The sequence below is a fragment of the Chlamydotis macqueenii genome, chromosome 10 (genome assembly GCF_036417535.1).
Source record: "Chlamydotis macqueenii isolate bChlMac1 chromosome 10, bChlMac1.mat, whole genome shotgun sequence".
Lineage (NCBI taxonomy): Eukaryota > Metazoa > Chordata > Aves > Otidiformes > Otididae > Chlamydotis > Chlamydotis macqueenii.
Window position 1 is genome coordinate 6632849 of NC_141565.1, and position 17862 is coordinate 6650710.

At 42.0% G+C, this 17862-nt stretch overlaps 1 protein-coding gene across 1 annotated transcript in view; it reads right to left on the bottom strand.

The window, feature by feature from the left end:
• Positions 1-10861, bottom strand: part of STAB1 (stabilin 1) — a 57660-nt gene extending 46799 nt beyond the window's left edge. The window contains exons 1-5 of the mRNA XM_086755975.1: positions 10598-10861; positions 4729-4862; positions 3126-3241; positions 1851-1936; positions 732-801 (exon numbers count right to left, since the gene is read on the bottom strand). Coding sequence (XP_086612101.1) covers positions 732-801; positions 1851-1936; positions 3126-3241; positions 4729-4862; positions 10598-10684 — 493 coding nt within the window. The 5' untranslated portion in view covers positions 10685-10861. The remainder of the gene's footprint in view (positions 1-731; positions 802-1850; positions 1937-3125; positions 3242-4728; positions 4863-10597) is intronic.
• Between the last annotated feature and the right edge of the window lie 7001 nt (positions 10862-17862).

The following is a 17862-nucleotide window of genomic DNA, read 5'->3' on the forward strand; positions in this document are numbered from 1 at the left end:
GGCAAACGGCATGTCCTGGGCTCAAGAAGACAAAGCGCAGCCCTGTAAAAGCAGCCTTGAACACAAGATCTAGCCCAGCTTTTCAGGCACATGTTTTAACTTCCCACTCCTCTAAGTCTGCAGTTGGCAGGAGGCAGTGTTACGAAAGCCTACCACACCTGTGATCCCAGCATTGGTGTTATGTGAACACAACCACCAAGATCACCCCTCTTTCACCTGTGCGGATACAAGGGAACCAGGAGCTGGACAAAAAAAAAGGCTCCTTTAATAGCCAGGCTGCATTGGTCATAAATTGCTTCCAAAAAAGCCACACATGAGAAGCAGCACTGTGTGTATTAATTTTGTAGAGAGGGCAACAAGGAAAAAGCTGGGAGACAAGTGGGGCAGTTACAGGAGTCTGTAGAATAGTTGGGAAGTGAGTGCGGATTGCTTCAGGGATGTATGTAACAGCCAGGCTAAAAAGAGAGAGGAAACTGGGATAGTGCTGGTAAGGACAGAGAGAGATTTAAAACAGGAAAAATCAACTGATTTGAGTGAAAGACTGAGAATCATTTGTCCAACGGGACAGTGGAGAAGGTGACAAAGACAAAATGCCAAGACGCCTGCTATTGAACACTGACAGCTGGCATCCTTTCCTCCTCTCCAGCAGCCTTCCTCACTCATCCTCCCCCTCTTCCTTCCTTGCTCTCAGTTATTTTTGTGGAGGTTTCACTTGAATTACTCATTCTTACCTGACTGACAGTCTGGGCCATAACGATTTTCATCTCGACAATTCTGGCAGGCAAAACCACTGTATTGCTCCTAGAAGGGCCCCAAAACATTCCAGATGTTATTTTTCTGTATCATTGCATTGTTCCACACATTGTTACAGTTCAAAGCCTCTCCCTGTTTCTGATTTTCTGAGAGAGCTGAAACTATACAGTGAAGAAAACTGATTTGTTCAGTGCTCTAGTAATATCAACCAGCCCCCACAGCAGAGAAAATTACAATGTAAACCGACACACAGAGGGCATGCAAAACACCAGCAGAACTCTGGTGGGCACGGAGGAAACAATGTCCTCATCACAGACAGGAATGCACCAGTTGGCTTCTGATATCTCACTGAAAAAGGAATGTGGAATTCACTAAGGCAATGGGACTTTCGACATTGATTTTACAGGGCTTGGGGACCTTCAGTGTATATTTTAATTCATATAAGGTGTCTTTGAGTTAAATCCTAAATCAACTTTTCTCAAAGAAGAGCCCAAGAGGTAGGATTTTCGCTCACAATGCTATTTATTAAGGATGCAGTAAAAACATACAGTTAATAAGAGAAAGTTTCAAGTGTGACACTGATCCATTAAGCTAAAAATTTTAGAAACACTGCTTCATACAATTCAAATGTGCAGAAATTGTTTGTGCTTTTGTTGTACTAAGTCTGGAGCTGTAGAGAAAAAAAAAACCACACCAAAACCATCTGTCCTAAATTCCCTTTCTGGTCTCTCCTGCTTTTCCTGAGAGAGACAGGATCTGTCTGACAAGGTGAGGATCAGTTCATCTGGGAAGTACATTGGCAAGTCTGGAAAAGGTGCAGCTCCTTAAGACCTAAGTATCTCAGGGCTTCTTGCAGCCATAAACAGATACTGATTATTTCAGCTGACCTCTTCAACTCCATACTCTCACTAAGTGTCTTAGTGCTACAACAGACCACATCAACCCTCCAGGAAAACCACAGGCACTGATGCTGGAATGAAAGAAGCTGCTAATGACCCTCCAGGCAGAAGGGCAGCCTTCATCCAAGCATCTGCAAAGACGCTATACAACTCACTCTGACAAAAGCACATCACCCTCAGAATAAATCATGCACTGACCTTGCAGATGCAGGTCCCATTTTGCTGCATACCATCCAAACATGTCCCATGGCCACTGCAGGGATTTTGAGAGCCACCTGGACACTCTAGCAGGCAAGAGACAGGCCAGACAAGATTAGATTGAACAACCAGCACTTTATCCCCCTTTGCATCTCCTTTACCTCCGAGCATTCTAATTGTGCAAAAGCAATGGCCTCCTCACCGGCAAAGTTCCTGCCTGCTTATCCAATACACCTAACACTGGCCCAGGGCTGGTGAATGTGGCCAGGAGTGGCACCATGGAGCAATTTGGCTGCTAGCTAAGAAAAGCCTTTTACTAGAAATCTAAGGAGAAGTTCCAATGGGCCATAACTAACTAAATTTCACCAAAGGCAGTGAAACATGTTTTGAGGTTGAGCCAGTGCTGCTAGCATGAGTGAGAGGCGATATCAAACATTTCAGTTCTGAAACTGAGGACAGACAGGAACCTGCTTTGCAAGGATACTGAGCATTTTCAGCTCTCCTGAACTTCATGAAGAGCTGCAAGCGTGCTCAGAAAAACACGGTCGACACATCTTCGGAGTGAGGTACTTCCAAATTCTGGGGACTATTTCTGACAATTTTAGGCATGTGATTCCTCTAACGAGGCCACTTGCTTATTCAAACCCCTTTGTGTGAGGACAGGCTCAAGCACTCAAACAATCTCCTATTTTCTGCAGTACTGGAGAGTGTCTTTCTGTATTCTAGCAGTCATATGAGAAGGTTAGTAGGTCTTGCTTTTGAATTTTTGAGACAAGATAAAACAAATTCTCATTACTTGGCATAAATCTGAGTGGGAGCTTTGGAACAGTTATTTTTTCACCTTGAGTTGGAATTGCTAAGTATCTTCTGCGGCTAAATGCCTGACTAACTCCAGACTATACACGAGTACACGTGGCACATGCACTGCAGACAAGAGGGACATCAGAAAGAAATATCTTCCTCTTCCTTTGGAAACTTTCTTAAAGAGGAACAGAAACATCCCTTTCCAAAAACTTATTTTTGAAGAAGAGACAAAAGGAAGTTCCACCAAAGGAGGTTACATTATGTGTTAAATGTAAGAGGATTGAACTTATTGGAAACAGAGAGATTACTTCCCCATTATATTCTGAACCTCCCAGACAGATAACTCAGATCTTGTGAGTGTTCGAGGAATAATGAAAATTAATCATCTCTATGTATATTTAATGCTTCCTATTAAAACTGGTTTGACTTATTCAACAGCTAGAGAGTGTCATAAAAAGATGAAAAACTTACCATAGCACTCTGTACCCCAGAATCCTGGACAGCACTTTTTCTCCTCAATTTCCTTATTACATATGTGGTGGCACCCTGGCAGGGAAAGGGTGTTTTCTCCTAACTTCACAGTGTATCTTAAAAAGAACAATCCAAGATTCATTATTACAACCAAACATACCACATGCCTGTTGGAGGGTTTCTAAGCAATCTGAACTCTGAATGGAAGGAAGGGCACTCATTCCTTCTGCCATATATGCACACAGGAGTCTGCACTTGGGTTATGTCTTCTCTAAGGATGCCCATTGATTTGAGCCTCAAAGATTGATTACAAGAAATCTGCCAGGGACTGGACGTGAGACAGGACCGTGGGCAGTCTGAAGGCATCAGGACAGAAATCGTGGATGCTAGAGTGTTAGACAGCATAGAAACAAAGTTAGCATCTCCAGAGTGACTCAACAGTCAACTTCACACCTAAAATAACCTTGAAAGAACAAAATCTCCTTGCAGGACTTGTCCTTTTCTGACTTGCACTAAAGATTCCAGATTGCGATGCTGGAAATTTGGATTGAATAGCTGTGTTATTCACAGATTCTCAATTCCATTTTGGACAAAACCTTTAAATGCCCCGAAGAAGCATCATCTTTTCAACTCTTCTTCCATCATCTTTACACACAGGGTAAGCCCTTGGTGGTAGTGTCTCTTGTCCTGCACGTATGCAGTACAGAACTATTCTTGGGTCTGTCCAATAACCACCATAAGAGCAGATAACACTCAGAAAAGCAGCATACACTCACATTATTCTTACACTTCATTTTATTTTTGGCACAACATCCTTCCCAAAGGGAACTTGGAAATTGTCTCAGTAGCACTGCTCCTTTGGCTACGATCTGACTCCTGTGTGTGTCTGTGCAAAAATTGCTATACACTGCAAAACTGCTACAGCTATTTTTAAAGTATTTTGACAGAATAGCGAATCACAGAAAACAGTAGACAATGGAGCTATATGTTAACAGTTAACATTCACTACTGAATAGATATGAAAACAATAATCTATGGTGTTTCATTTTTTTAAAAACTTCCTGGTAAATTCAGTTTTCCCTCACCCTTTTCCTATCAGTGCCAAGCTCAACAGAATAAGAGCAAGGAACACATGAACAAGCAATTGTCATAAAGCAAACTAGGAAGGTAAAAAGTTCAGAGGGTTATTGCTGGAAGCTGGGAGAATACACAAAGGGAACTATCATTATATTATTTTCCTAACAACCCACTATGAAATTCTGGGTCTGAAACAGGTTTCTATGCTAGACAGATCTCTGTTAAGTTGTTACAGCAAGATTAGTGAACTCAGGTTTTTTAGGGCAAGCTGTAGGTAACTATCATATAATTTGTTCTGTGTATATAGAACCTTACACCCAGGAAAAAGTCTGCGGGGTTAGCAAGGAGACAAAAGTAACAATAATAGGGTCATAAATCCAACTTGTTATTTTATGTATCTGAAAACAAAACTCCTTGGATCTTTAGAGCGCAAAAAAACCCAGGTGTTCTCCTGAAGGCATACACACTACTCCTTGCATAGCAGGGCTGCATCAAAATCTTTACATGGTTAGCAAATAGGCCTTACCTGCAGTCCCTCACTCCTAATCCTTGGGTGGTCTTTAACCAGCCTCTTGGACACATTTTGTATGCTGCAGCACAAGAAGTACATGCTGTATTCAAGGTAAACATTGTCTTGATATTGCACCGCATGGATTTTAACTTAAAAAGAAAAAACAGAATGGAAATAAGCCCCAAATTAAATTGTTACCCTAGCCACTCATCTTGCCAAACTTTAATATCTTTATCAACGATGCACCGTTCTTTAGATACCACTGGGGAGGGCAGTGACCAGTGCAGCTGCTGGGAGGTACACCACACACTAAACCAAACCACCACGTCAGGCTGCTGCATGCTGCTCCACTTGGATGTCAGCTAGAAGGCAACAGGGCAGATCACAGCTATCTTATCTTTCCCCTATGCCTCACAGCAAAAATTCTAACCATTTCTAAAATAATCATAACTGTGCACTGTTAACTTAAGCTGATCTTTTACAAATATGTGGTAGTGGTATGTGAGGACAAGCCCTAAATTAATAAGTCCTGCCAGAAGACACTCAACTAAAAGCAACACAGCACTTCTATTTTCCATGCCATTGATATGATCCAGTTCACTGGTGGTTTCCTTGCTGTTCCACAGGTCTAAAGAACCAAATGCATTACTTCAGTCTATTTCCCAGAGCCCAAGAGCTGCTCACATAAATATTTCTCATGGCAGTTGTCTTTGAGAAGGCACCGGGGGCAGGGAGGTGGATTAAAAGGAAAGGTGCTCTGCACATCTCTGATTACCTGAATGGTCCTTGATGCTTTCACCCTAGGTGAAAACATCTCCATAAATATAGGCAAGAAGATTACATAGGAGACTTGGATAATTCACACGGCTGGTGATAAATTCAGCACAAGTTCTTCCACCCAACCAGAGTAACTTTAGAGGTTCAGGTTTCCTCACAGAGCTTTTCTGTAACCTTGTACCCACCAAGCCTGCTTCTCCAAACGAAACAAACCAGACAAACGAAACAAACACAGCCAGAGCAGATGAAAAAAGTACAGTCTCAGAGTGAATAATCATCCTCATATGCCACCTTGTCATTAAAGCCCATGATTTTACCTCCAAAGCATTTCCTCAGATTTCTAAACTCCCGGAGTCAAGTAACTGCACTGAAACCTCATTGCACATTTAAAAAAAAAAAGACAATGTTTGCCACTGGCAATGGCAGAGAAAAGCTGGGAGGCACGAGTTGTGTTTGCTCCAAAAGGTCACTGGCTGGAAAAAAAACCACACAGCTCACCTCAACTGTGCCTCTACAGGCAATGTATTTTCTAAAAATAAAAACATTAGATCAAATTTTGGGAGGAAGCCTTGATCTGTGATTTTTTTAACCCAATCCTGAATAATGCTGTTAATGGAGCAGCTCTCTCCCATGCCCAGAAAAACGTGTTTTGGATTCCCATGAGCAATCTCAGCTTCGCTTCCTCTAAACTTAAGCCTAAAAGCATATATTTGCCTCAAGGCAAGGGAGGAAGCCCATGGCTTCCCATCAGTTATCAACAGCTCAGGAAGGCCCTCCCAGATGATAGCCAGCAGACCCTGTCAGGAAAACCTCCTGAGAGATAACCCTCACGTCCTATGTCCACAGGGACATCTCCCTGGAACAGTTTCCTGACTCACATCCACATTTATTCTGCCTGGAGCTGTTGAGCTTTTTCTCATCTTCATGGACCCATCTTCTGTAGCCACCCATGCAATAATGCTGCCCAACAAAAAAAGTTATTTCGGTGTCTGTGATCGGCCTTCACACAGATATTAATTCCTAGTTGTGCATCTGGGGCTTTCCTTAGCATACAGGAACCTCCACTTCCTTTGGTAGCAGAATCCCCATGGAGCCTGTTACATCAAAGACTCTCTTCCTTGCATTACAAACAGTTCAAAACCAATCTGAGACCCACTAAATCCACCTATCCAGGTCCTGTGAGCACCAGCTTTACTAATTTCATCCAGCAGGACAGAGATCAGCTTTGCTGTTCCTTACTTTTCCACTCCACTGGCACACAGTGCAGTCAGAGATTTCCCCCTTTTCATGGGGCAAAACAGAGAAGACAGCCAACACAGATGGAAAACCGAGGTGCTATCCCCAGAGTACTCTGTCTCAAAAGATCAGCAGTGCCACTGATAGCATAGGGAAGAAGCCCATCCAACCAGCCAATTCAAGTACCAATTAGGACTCCAGATTAAAGTGCGGCTTTTGAAAGGAGTCAGTTAAAGGCAGGCACACGGTTCTGACAGAATGGTACATCTCCTGCCTTTCTAGTCCCATCAAATTCCAGCTTTAACCTTCACAATGCTGTGGAAAGAGGAATGGGCAGACGTCCAAGGAAGAAACACAGAGTTATGATGTTAACATTGTCAGAATTACCCCACAAACTTTTATCAGGTGTCTGAGCCACCCTATTTGTATGAAAAAGACCACACAAACAGTAGAGCACAAACCACTAAATTAAAACTCTCCAGTCTTCTATTTCATCTTTACTGGCTGTCAGACACAATTGGGCCATATGTCCTCTGTCATGGTGGTAGAGGAAAACACAATTATTCACACAGTATTCCATTTTCTTCTCTTTTCTTCACCAATGTGGCACTGGGAAAGAAGGGCTGTCGCTCCTCCCTGTTAGCATATTTAATTACTTACAGGCCTCTAAGACAAGACAGTTATTGTGAATCCCCCCTCCCCTATCTTCCTGGTACACTTCATGAACTTTAGGCAGCTTTCCAGTAAGATCTTCCCCTTTTTATAAGGAAATACGCTTGTGTCAGCAGCAACAGGCAGGAGGAAAGAGGAAGAAAACAGCTATGTGGAAAATAATTTAAAAAATATTTCCCTTCTTATTTGAGTGACAGAACTGATGAAGTAGTCATTTTCTGGAGTGTTTTGCTTCATAGGAAAGCAGAAGAGGGAATCAAGGGACATAAATGCAACAGTATGGCTACTCAAATTTTGGAGAGGATGAAAGATAGACAGGAGTTTGAGTCAGAGATGGCTCCTGGGGCACAGTCTCATGGAAAACAATGATGCACTGCTCCCTTGGGCTCATCTGTGACTGCTGTTTCTAAGTTTGAAGACGCTGGAGAGGAAGCAATAAGAGAATGTCTGGCCCTGTGATGCAGCAATGCTGCCTGGTGGGCTGAAAGTCAGTGAGGTGCATGGTGGCTGTGCCAGGGAAAGGCGGTGAAAACAGTCACCGTTCTGATCAGGTGATGTTGTGAGCCTGGACTGTACCACACTTTGGGTACAAAGCAACAGAAAAGGAACACTGGTGCTCTCAAAGAGCTCCAAAATTAAAGGAGGCTTTTACAGCAGAAGACATCAAGCTGTAACTAAAAGAAGTTAAGAGCCAGGGTGCCTCTGCCCACACTGAGCTCTGTCTTGCCAGGGCTGGAGTGTGCTGTGTCCTCGCACTCTGCAAACTTGCACATATACATACACATGAGCAGCCACTGCCCTCTGTGCTTAGCTGAGACAGATCTGAGCATCTGGATACTGCAGGGTTTCCTTCCCTTCTCTCACTCTGACACAGACGTCCCTTACTTTCTCAAGTGCTCATGCTTCTCTCATTCCACCTCAAGAGAATAAGCTGTGGAGGTTTTTTTTAAGGGCTAGTTTCATTCCTCTCATTTTTGCTCTTTATCTTTTCCTCCCAAACTGTAACACAAATCTTTCTGCATGGCAAAATCTCAAGGAAGAAAGAAAAACACATCTGGACGTCAATGTTTGGCTCCAACAATCCTGGGAGCCAGTTCTGGAAAGTGATTATCTAATGAATCACCAAGTTTCCAGTGTATTTGCCCTTTACAAAACAGAGCTGTAGACACATGCTTGAGTCATTGTAGTCATATACCTCCCCAAGAAGTTCTCAATAACACTTTAGCTGAATAGACCAGCAACTTCTCGATACAATCCTTTTGCATTTGTCCAAGGAAGACACTTTTCCACACCAGGATGAACAATCAAGCTCAGAGATCACATAACACAAGATCTACTGTTGCCGAGTGTTTCCCATCATCTCAGCTGCAGAGCACTGGAGGCACAGGGGTACAGAGAGTACTCCCTTCATTCCCCATCTGTCTCTATTGCTCGTCCAGCACAGGCTGGGACTGGCCTCATCCCAGCAGAAAAACCGTCATGGTTCTCACATCTGCTCCATCTTCCTCAGCCCATACCAAGAGGTATACAAAAACCAAATCAGGCTAACAGACTGGCTATCATGTTTGAATCATCAAATTAGAGCCCGGAGGCAACATCAGTGAAAAACAGATAGCACCAAATCTCTCTTTTGTCTCTTGATGGCCAGCCCCTGCAAGTCTCCTGCAAGTCAACAGAGGCCTCTTGTGGAATCACAGCACTTCTGTTGCAATCAAATCCAATTGCCATTCTAACCTATCAGAGAAGACTTCATTAGACCCTTATTTTTACTTTACCTCCCATTATAATCTTTCAAATATTTCTTCTCTTTCTCCAAAAAGAGGGAATTTTTTTGGGGAAAAAACTCTAAAAGGGAGTTTTTTTTTCTGGATTCAATAAACCACTGCAGAGGTGATTCAAAACATGTCACTTCGCTGTGAGTGGGTACTAATTATCTGGTATTTTAACTGTTTCATGCCAAGCCAGACACCTTAAAGATATCAACACAGTGTCTCAAAGTGAAGAGACCTAAATTTCCACTTATATCAGCTGAAGATATGAACCCGTGCCTCTGAATGCACTACTATACTGGAACCCATCTGCCTGGAACCCATGCCTCCAGACAAACAAAAAACACCAGTAGAGACACTTTTTCATGTTTGTTTTCAAGTCACCTTAATGATCCTACAAGCCTAAAGGTTCATGAGGTTCTTACCTTATCTGCATGCTTATTAGTCATTTATAGCCCTTTTATGAAAGGATCTAAACAAAAGCTCCCACCCAACATTCTGACACCAAAGCATCTTTTCAGTGCTCTGGCTTTTTCTAAATCAGCTCTTTCAGACTCACATGCACCTTCCTTAGCACAGGTTTGTCCGTTCCCCACAAGGCCCCTCTTTGTCATTCAAGACAAGACAACCCTTCCACAACTCAGATCCCCAGTGAATAAGGTTTCCAAATGCCCCACACAGCTTCCAACTTTCTAGGCCAGTTCATTCCCCCAACAACAGGACAGAAGAAAGGTGATGGCAGAAGATAGCACAGTACGAACTAGCGTGAATTCTAGCCTATAGAAAATGGGATGCCTCACCACAGAGCCTAGAGACCAGATCTACAAAGGTATCACACATTTATCTAGGTGCTGCTGCTACATACAAGAACAGAGATAAAGGAATGAAAAGAAAATAAACAAAATGGAAACGAAATTGAAAATATTCTACACTCCTCAGTGGGGAGCTGCTGGGAAATATACTTGAAACAAAGGTATTTACCCTGTTGCAAAGCAACAATTTGATGAGATTTTTCATTTTTTTTCATCAAAAGGCACCTGGGAAACTTATGGATCTGTCCTGCCTGATGCTAAGCTCCCACCACATGTACTGAAAATAGCATAAGACAAAGATGCTGAGTATATTCCTTTCATATTGGTACTTTCAAGTTCAGTGCTGAACATAAACACAAATTTAATCAGATCTAAAACTTAAGCAGGTCCCTTCAACCTTATTTTTAGTTCCCCAGTTTAGACTACACACATATCCACGCATAAGCAGAGAAGATACCTTACAGTCCTGAAGTTTAATTATGGATGTTATTCTGCACCTAACTAAATGCTAAAGAAAAAAAAAAAAGAGAGTTTTGGAGAAGACTATTTCATATCAAGCAACGGTCCAAATACGAGGAACTATTCAATGAACACTTAAACAAAGACTCACAGACTCACCTTCTGACTCTGGCAATCAGCTGTGGGAGTGAAGCATGCTGCTAAGAAGAAAAACAGCAAACCAGGAGGATGCATTTTCATTTTCATGGTTTTACAGGCAGGACCCTTTCCACAAAAGGGGTGGCGATAGAGGCTGAAATTTCTGTAAGATAAGACCGCCTACTAAGAATCAGATCCAAGACAAACCAGAGGTTAAAAGTAAACAGGGAGAGAGCATTTTTGCACTGTGCTCTTTGGCTGCAAAGCCTCCAGAAGTAGATCTGCTACTTCTAGCCTTATGTCTGAGTCAATACCACCTTTTTACTTCTTTCTATTCTTTTTTTAAATGCACAAGTAGAACTCCTTAGTAAAAGGTTTACTCAAAACAGGAACATGTACGGATTTCCTCTTACATATCTGTTCAAAACAGAAGGAAGGAAATCCTTAGTTTTCAACTAATTGGAATGAGAAGAGGTTAACTGTGTGCTCAAGTGAAGGCAAATCCAATAGGCAGACTTAAATACCATGAATTCACAAAGGGTAAGTTAATTTCCTCTTACCACAACACCTCAAATGGAAGGTAGACCCAATCACTGCCTATCCCAAAGTATGCATGAACAAAGCAATGCGAGTCATGTGCTGCACTTCAGAGCAATAACACAAGCTCATCCTATCAATCAAGCAAGCACTTTGGGTAGGCTTTGACATTTATTTAAAATATGTGAGTTTCTCTGCAAGAAAAGTATCACATTTTGCAGGTCCTATGGCAGCAGTAGCAAAATACATCATTTTCCAAACGCTCTGCTGACTGATGAATCCAAGAAGCACTTCCATAGTACTCAGAACAAGAATGTCCCAAAATGGGACTAAAAGAATACACGCTAGCCTGAAGTATGGTCTGCAATTGAATTCCTCCTTTTGAACATTACAACCAACCACAAATTCACTATCAAGAGATTTTACATGGAATTTGTCTCCCTACCCTACCAAAAGAACCCACTGTACTGAGCAGTCTAAAGACTGCTTCTGTTAGTAACAAATCCTACAGAGCAATGAGGGATCTTTTGACTTTTGAGCCATTAATAGTACGTGAAGCTACCTAAATGAAACCAGGATAGGAAGCTACTCTTGTGTTTACATAAATAATAGAGAGCATTAATATTTTTTTTGCCCCACACAAAGATACACATGCTTATATATAAAGTATAAAAGAACTGCTATACTTACTAGTGCTGTTAATTGTGCTCTGCCTCTCCCTCCATCCTACAGAGACAGCCAGTATGATGAAGAGCAAGCACTATTATATATCCTGTGCTAACAGGAAGCAGATAAGGCACACAACCATCCACTGTGACCCGAGTGAGAAGTACAAGCCCACAACTCAATCTGATGACTCAGCCACTTGCCCAGATACAGGACAACTGCAGCTGTAGGACCGTTGCTGCCCAACAGATGGCCACTCTGCCAAGGTCAGATGGTTCACACAGCTCTGGAAACCATTTGGTACCCCGGAAAACTGTGAAACAAGGCTGAGGCAACATAGCTCAGACCAGTTCCGGTGGGATGGCAAAGTCACAAACAGAGAGTGGAGATGTTCTTGTAGGAGAAGACATTAGTATGAAAGCTGTACAATGCTTTCTTTACCTACAGTCATGGTATTAGCTTAGCCATGAAGAATGAGACGGCTCTTCTGCTCCATGCTACCTGTTAGACAAACACAGATAAAACAGGCAGTCTAGAAGGATGTTGAGTGCTTGTTGATGATCTTCTAGGAGCTGGCTAGGGATATAAATTGCCAGTACTGGGCATCCACAGATAGCTGATAAGCTTTTAAGGTGAAAACAACTTACCCTGATGCACTTGAAGAGGCATGAACACCTTCTAATGAATTTTCAGACCATTTTCTAAATGGCTCAACACTGAAAATGGTACAGGGCAAAAAGGACAAAGAAAGACTGATTGCAAGGCTTTTCCACTGCTGCTTATCATCACTGTATCTGACCTATTGTAAGGAGACTAAGAAGGGGAGAGAAAGGCTTGGTGAAATTCCTGTCTGAATTAAATAAATCAGATTCACAGTAACATCGAAAGGTTCACAGCCAGTTTCGTTATCTGACCGTACCCCATTTAAAGGTGAGCAATATAACAGCAACATACAGGCTAAAAAGGCAAACACTGAGTAGTGCCATTGTACAGTAAAAGGGCATAAACTGAAAAATCAAAAGGCCATCTGTCATTAGTTGCTGCTTTCCTGATCCAGTGGCACCGGCAGCGTTTCAGCCACCGCATACGAACTGCTCTGAGGGAAAAGGAAACTTAACTTTGCTGATTGCTGCTGCTGGATTTGGAACACCAAAACCTACATCAACTTTGGATTTGCATGATTCTGGGAATTAGTAAGAAGGTGAAGTACCAACCACCTCCAAATTAACGGGTGGCCAAAAGCCATTAATAATGCTCAGTGCACAGTGGAAAGAAGCCAACACGCCTGCAGTGGCAGTTCAGGTGGCAATACCACCAAAGATGGCAACACTGTAATGGAAACAGGACATGGAGCAAAACTAGGTGAAATAAACACAAATTACTGCTTCACTTACGCCGTTCCTATTCTCTTCTGATAAGTGGGTTCCTCCTAGGCAAATAGATGGATTTTCTCATGGATGACATCAATAAAAAGCTTGTGCCTTAGAGGTAAAATGCATTGGATTTTTTTTTTTTATTCCACTGTTTCATCTAACATCCTTCAAAATTGTCATTAAATAAATAAATAAACAAACACATCAGTTCCCTCATTCATTTCTATGAGACCAGCTCATATACATAGCCATCCGCACAAAGCATTTCAATCCCCCACAGTGCCACAAAGCAAGATCCTGAGATCTGTCAGAGAATCATAGAACGGTTAGGGTTGGAAGGGACCTTCAAAGCCCATCCAGTCCAACCCCCCTGCAAGGAGCAGGGACATCCCTGACTAGATCAGGTTGCTCAGAGCCCCATCCAACCTGGCCTTGAACATTTCCAGGGATGGGGCTTCCACCACCTCTCTCGGCAACCTGTTCCAGTGTTCTACCACCATCATTGTAAAATTTTTTTTCCTAATATCCAATCTAAATCCGCCTCCCTCTATTTTAAAACCATTACCCCTCATCTATCACAACAGGCCCTACTGAACAGCCTCTCCCTATCTTTCTTGCAGGCCCCCCTTGAGGTACTGGAAGACCGCTATCAGGTCTCCCTGGAGCCTCCTCTTCTCCAGGCTGAACAGCCCCAACTCTCTCAGCCTGTCCTCATAGGAAAGGTGCTCCAGCCCTTTTATCATCTTCGTGGCCCTCCTCTGGACCTTCTCCAGCTGGTCCATGTCCTTCTTATGTTGGGGGAACTCAATATCCGATTGTTTCTAAACTGCCCCAGATCTACAGAGGATATAGTAGTGCATTAAGGATGAAGACATGGGACTTGCTATGTCACTAGCAATTAAAGGAATACATCAGACAGAAAAAACAGGGGAAAAAAACCTTCATCAAAGGGAAGATGAAGGCAAGACTTGTAAGGATCCGATGACAGAGGATGCAAATAGTCCTATGTGGGCAGGGTAGAAGAGTTTCATTCATGTCCTAGTCAATATTTGATTGAAATAAGATTGTGCAAATCCAGTTAAAAAAGTACAGTAGGAACTGTCAACTGTCTCCCAGTGTGTTTACCTATGAGGTTTAGCACATGGACTTTTATTTGTTTTGGAAAGCATAGGGGTTGACTTATCAGTCAAGTGTCTCCTGCCCACACGGCAGAAGGCTGGTTTAGCAGTTGAAGTCACAGACATGGGTCTTCATCTTCTGGCCCTGACACAGATGAATTCTACAAAACACTAATAATTGAGCTTGTGGTCTCAGTCTCCCAAATCACCAGCAGATTGTTGGCAAGCATCAGTGCTCAGAATTTTTTCCTCACTCAGTCTTTTTGCTTTACACATTGATGAAAGGTTGGGTCATCTAAAGTAACTTACCTAACACCTGGCATTTTTTTCTGTGAACACATTAACACTCAGAGCTGAGAAACTGCTGGTGAAAACTTTTTCCATGGGGGAAAAAAAAAAGTTACCCAGTACAGGCAAAGGATACAGCTACAAACCCCTCCTGCCTCCCTGCCTGTGTCACACATTGCATTTTAAAATGCTGGGTCACCAGTACTTCTCTGTGAAGTGCGTGCAGCCCTTGCTAGATTGGGCAATTTCCTGTTATTGAAATCTTTTGTTTAAGCAATCCTTACAAAAATTACAGATCCAAGAGAAATTACTTACCATCCAGTCTACCATACCACACAGCTGCTGTGGAAGCTGACCATTTGGTTACATCCACAGAGAGAAACACTCTTGTTCCGCTCTTCTGGGTAAGAATACAAAGTCTCTTCACTCTTAGTGAGTGTGTAAGAAGGCTGTGAGTTGTAAGAGGTACTAGCAAAGGATTAAACAGAGTCAGAAGTGCCTGTGCATAGGAAGAGGGCCAGCTGTACCACATTTACTGAACACACCCCTGAGGCTCTTGGTGCAGAGGCTAGGACACAATCCTACTTTTTCTTCTTTTTTTTTTTTTTCTTCTTGGCAAGTTGGAAGGAATAGGAATTTTAAAGTTAGATGATAAAAGCAAAAAACTGGAAGGATCGCCCAGCAAATGAGAGCCTGTTTCTCTCTCTCTCTCACCCTTGTGTGGACACACGCAATAGTCCAGTTCCAAGCAGACAGGTAGAGTTGTCCAAGTACAATGTTGCCATTATCATGGCTGCTCACAGCCTGTTATCTCAAAACCTAGAAGGGCAGCAGTACAAGTGTCAGCACATAAATGCTGTAAGTCCCAGCTTATTTATTGCTATTAACTCTCAGTTCCTTTACAAGTGCTCCTGCAGTGAAAGCCAGCTATCTATTCCAACCTTTCGATTTTACTTTTGTACCTTTCCCATCTATTAAGCAGTGCTCTGGGATTGTACTGGGAGAGTCAGGTACTAAATTCCCCAGATATTCAATATGAATTAGATGTCTGAACAAACAGAGCTATTCAAACTCAACACTTGCTCACGTCAGCATGACTGAAGAGGCAACGTGTTTTCCCATGGTGGTGCTGCTTATCATCCACGTTATCTACAAGGGATTGAAGGGGCCTACAATATGCTTGACTACAACTATCACCAGCAGTTTGCCAAGGATTGCCCTGAAGCGCCTGCTTAAGAGCATGATGGAGATGAGAGTTGGGATCCCGCTCTCTCAGCATTTTCAACAATTTTTGAGACACCAGGACTTCTCGCCATCCCCTCTCAGGGGCCTTAAGGTCCAAAGCACAAGGGCTTAGTGCCCAGCTTACCACCTCTGGCTATTACTCCTTACACACCTATTTAGGTGGGTTTTTTCCAGTGACGACCACAGTCTCTCTTTCACACCTTCTTGGTTTAATGAGTTTCACATCCCCTCTTTTTCCACACCAGTTTTTAGCTTTCTGAGTTACTAAATGCCCTTCATTATCAGGTAGATAGGAGGAAACAGAAGTTTGCAATCTGTCTGCTCTGAACCACAACTTCACACTTTTCCTCATGTTGCTAATCCTTCACCTAAGACTCTGTGTTTGATAATGAATACTGCAGAAATAAACTTTTTGATCAGACACGTTCAAGCATGAAATAGCAGAATTTTGTGTTGCTTCAAATTTTAATTTTTTTTTAAAAAACCTCCTTATCAAAGCTGACAAGAACAGGAAGGCAAGTCAAAGGGGCTGATGTAAATATATCACTGTTCAGTACATTTACAGTCACACAGAGCAGTGCTGTAAAAGCAGCATGGGAAGGGACACAGCACAGACAGGATGCAGGGTCATGCTGTCACTTCTTGCAAAGAAAAACACAGTATGGCTCAGGTCAGCACCTCGTTTACTTTCCTTCCTAATGAGATTCATTTACAATTTTTCAACTGTAATAGAAAGGAAGTTTTAAAACCTCTGGCCAGATCCTCAGCAGATGACACTGAACAGAATTGCACGGGTCTTCCTAGAGTGGCCCACATCAACAGCTGCAAAGCCAGACTATGGAAGTCTAAGACAGTTTAGGAGATACTTTCCTGAAAAAAAAGTCTCCTCACCTGTCTATGCATGCATCTGGCAATACCTCTAGTTACTTAGATATCATCTTAATATTGAACAAGTGTTGGAAGCTGTAAAAGATTTGAGTAAAAAAATACTACTAAAAGAAATACACACACAGGGCTTCATAGTACTCTTGCAAAACAGAAGGAAGAAATCAAGGCTGTTGTACCTGACCACAACTGCTTACAAAGTGACTTAATTTCACAGAAATTTCTGTAGAAACTACTTGTGAAGAGTTCTGAGAAATCTTTATGAAATTAAACAATCAGCCAAATCATAAAATTAAATATGAAGGATTCAGCATAAAATTCAATATAAAGGAAAACTAATTTAAAAAAACCCTATATTTGGAAACAATAGATTAAACTAGAATTAGACAATAAAGACAACAGGCTGGTGCTGAGGAATGACAGTGAATAAAACTTTTCAGCTTAATATTGCACTTAAGTGAACACAAATTTGTACCCACAAAGCACTAACTCCAGCAGGTTTTATTTGTACCCACAAATAACTCCAGCAGGTTTTTTTTTTAAAATAGAGAAAAGCAGGGGACCACATATCTGGCGGTTGAAGACATGGAGGTTTCTTGTTTACAGTTTGGTTGGGTAGGGATTTTTCCCAGGTAAAAATGTACAAGAGCCTTGCACAGCCCATGCTTTACCTGGCAGAGTATAAAATATTGTTTATTGAAAAAAGGCCCTGAAAATAAACAATTCTGATAGCACCAGAGATGAGATACTTAACAGAAAAATCCAGAAAGTTTGCAGGATGTTTCTAATGAATTATTGAACATTTTGTTAATCTTAAAATGTGATCAGTGTTTACCAAGATCTCAAGGGGGAATTGTACCTGTTTCCTGAATTAATAATCTGATCTAAAGGGATACATTTAATGTTTTAAACATCTGTGGACTTAAAAGAATTTCAAGTTTAATTACAGCTGTGCTCCTGCTGCAATAAAATGTGAAGAGAAACCTTAACTGCTCAAACTACGTTAACTTGCAGGGGATTATCCTTGCTTATTCTAATACATGAATCTATGATATATACTGGTGTATTAAAACACATTTGACCAGTTGGGCTTTACAAAGGATGCTTAGAAACAGAACTCAGGTCTATCTCAAGCACAAAGCATCCCCCTGGACAGGCCTTACGAATAAGATGG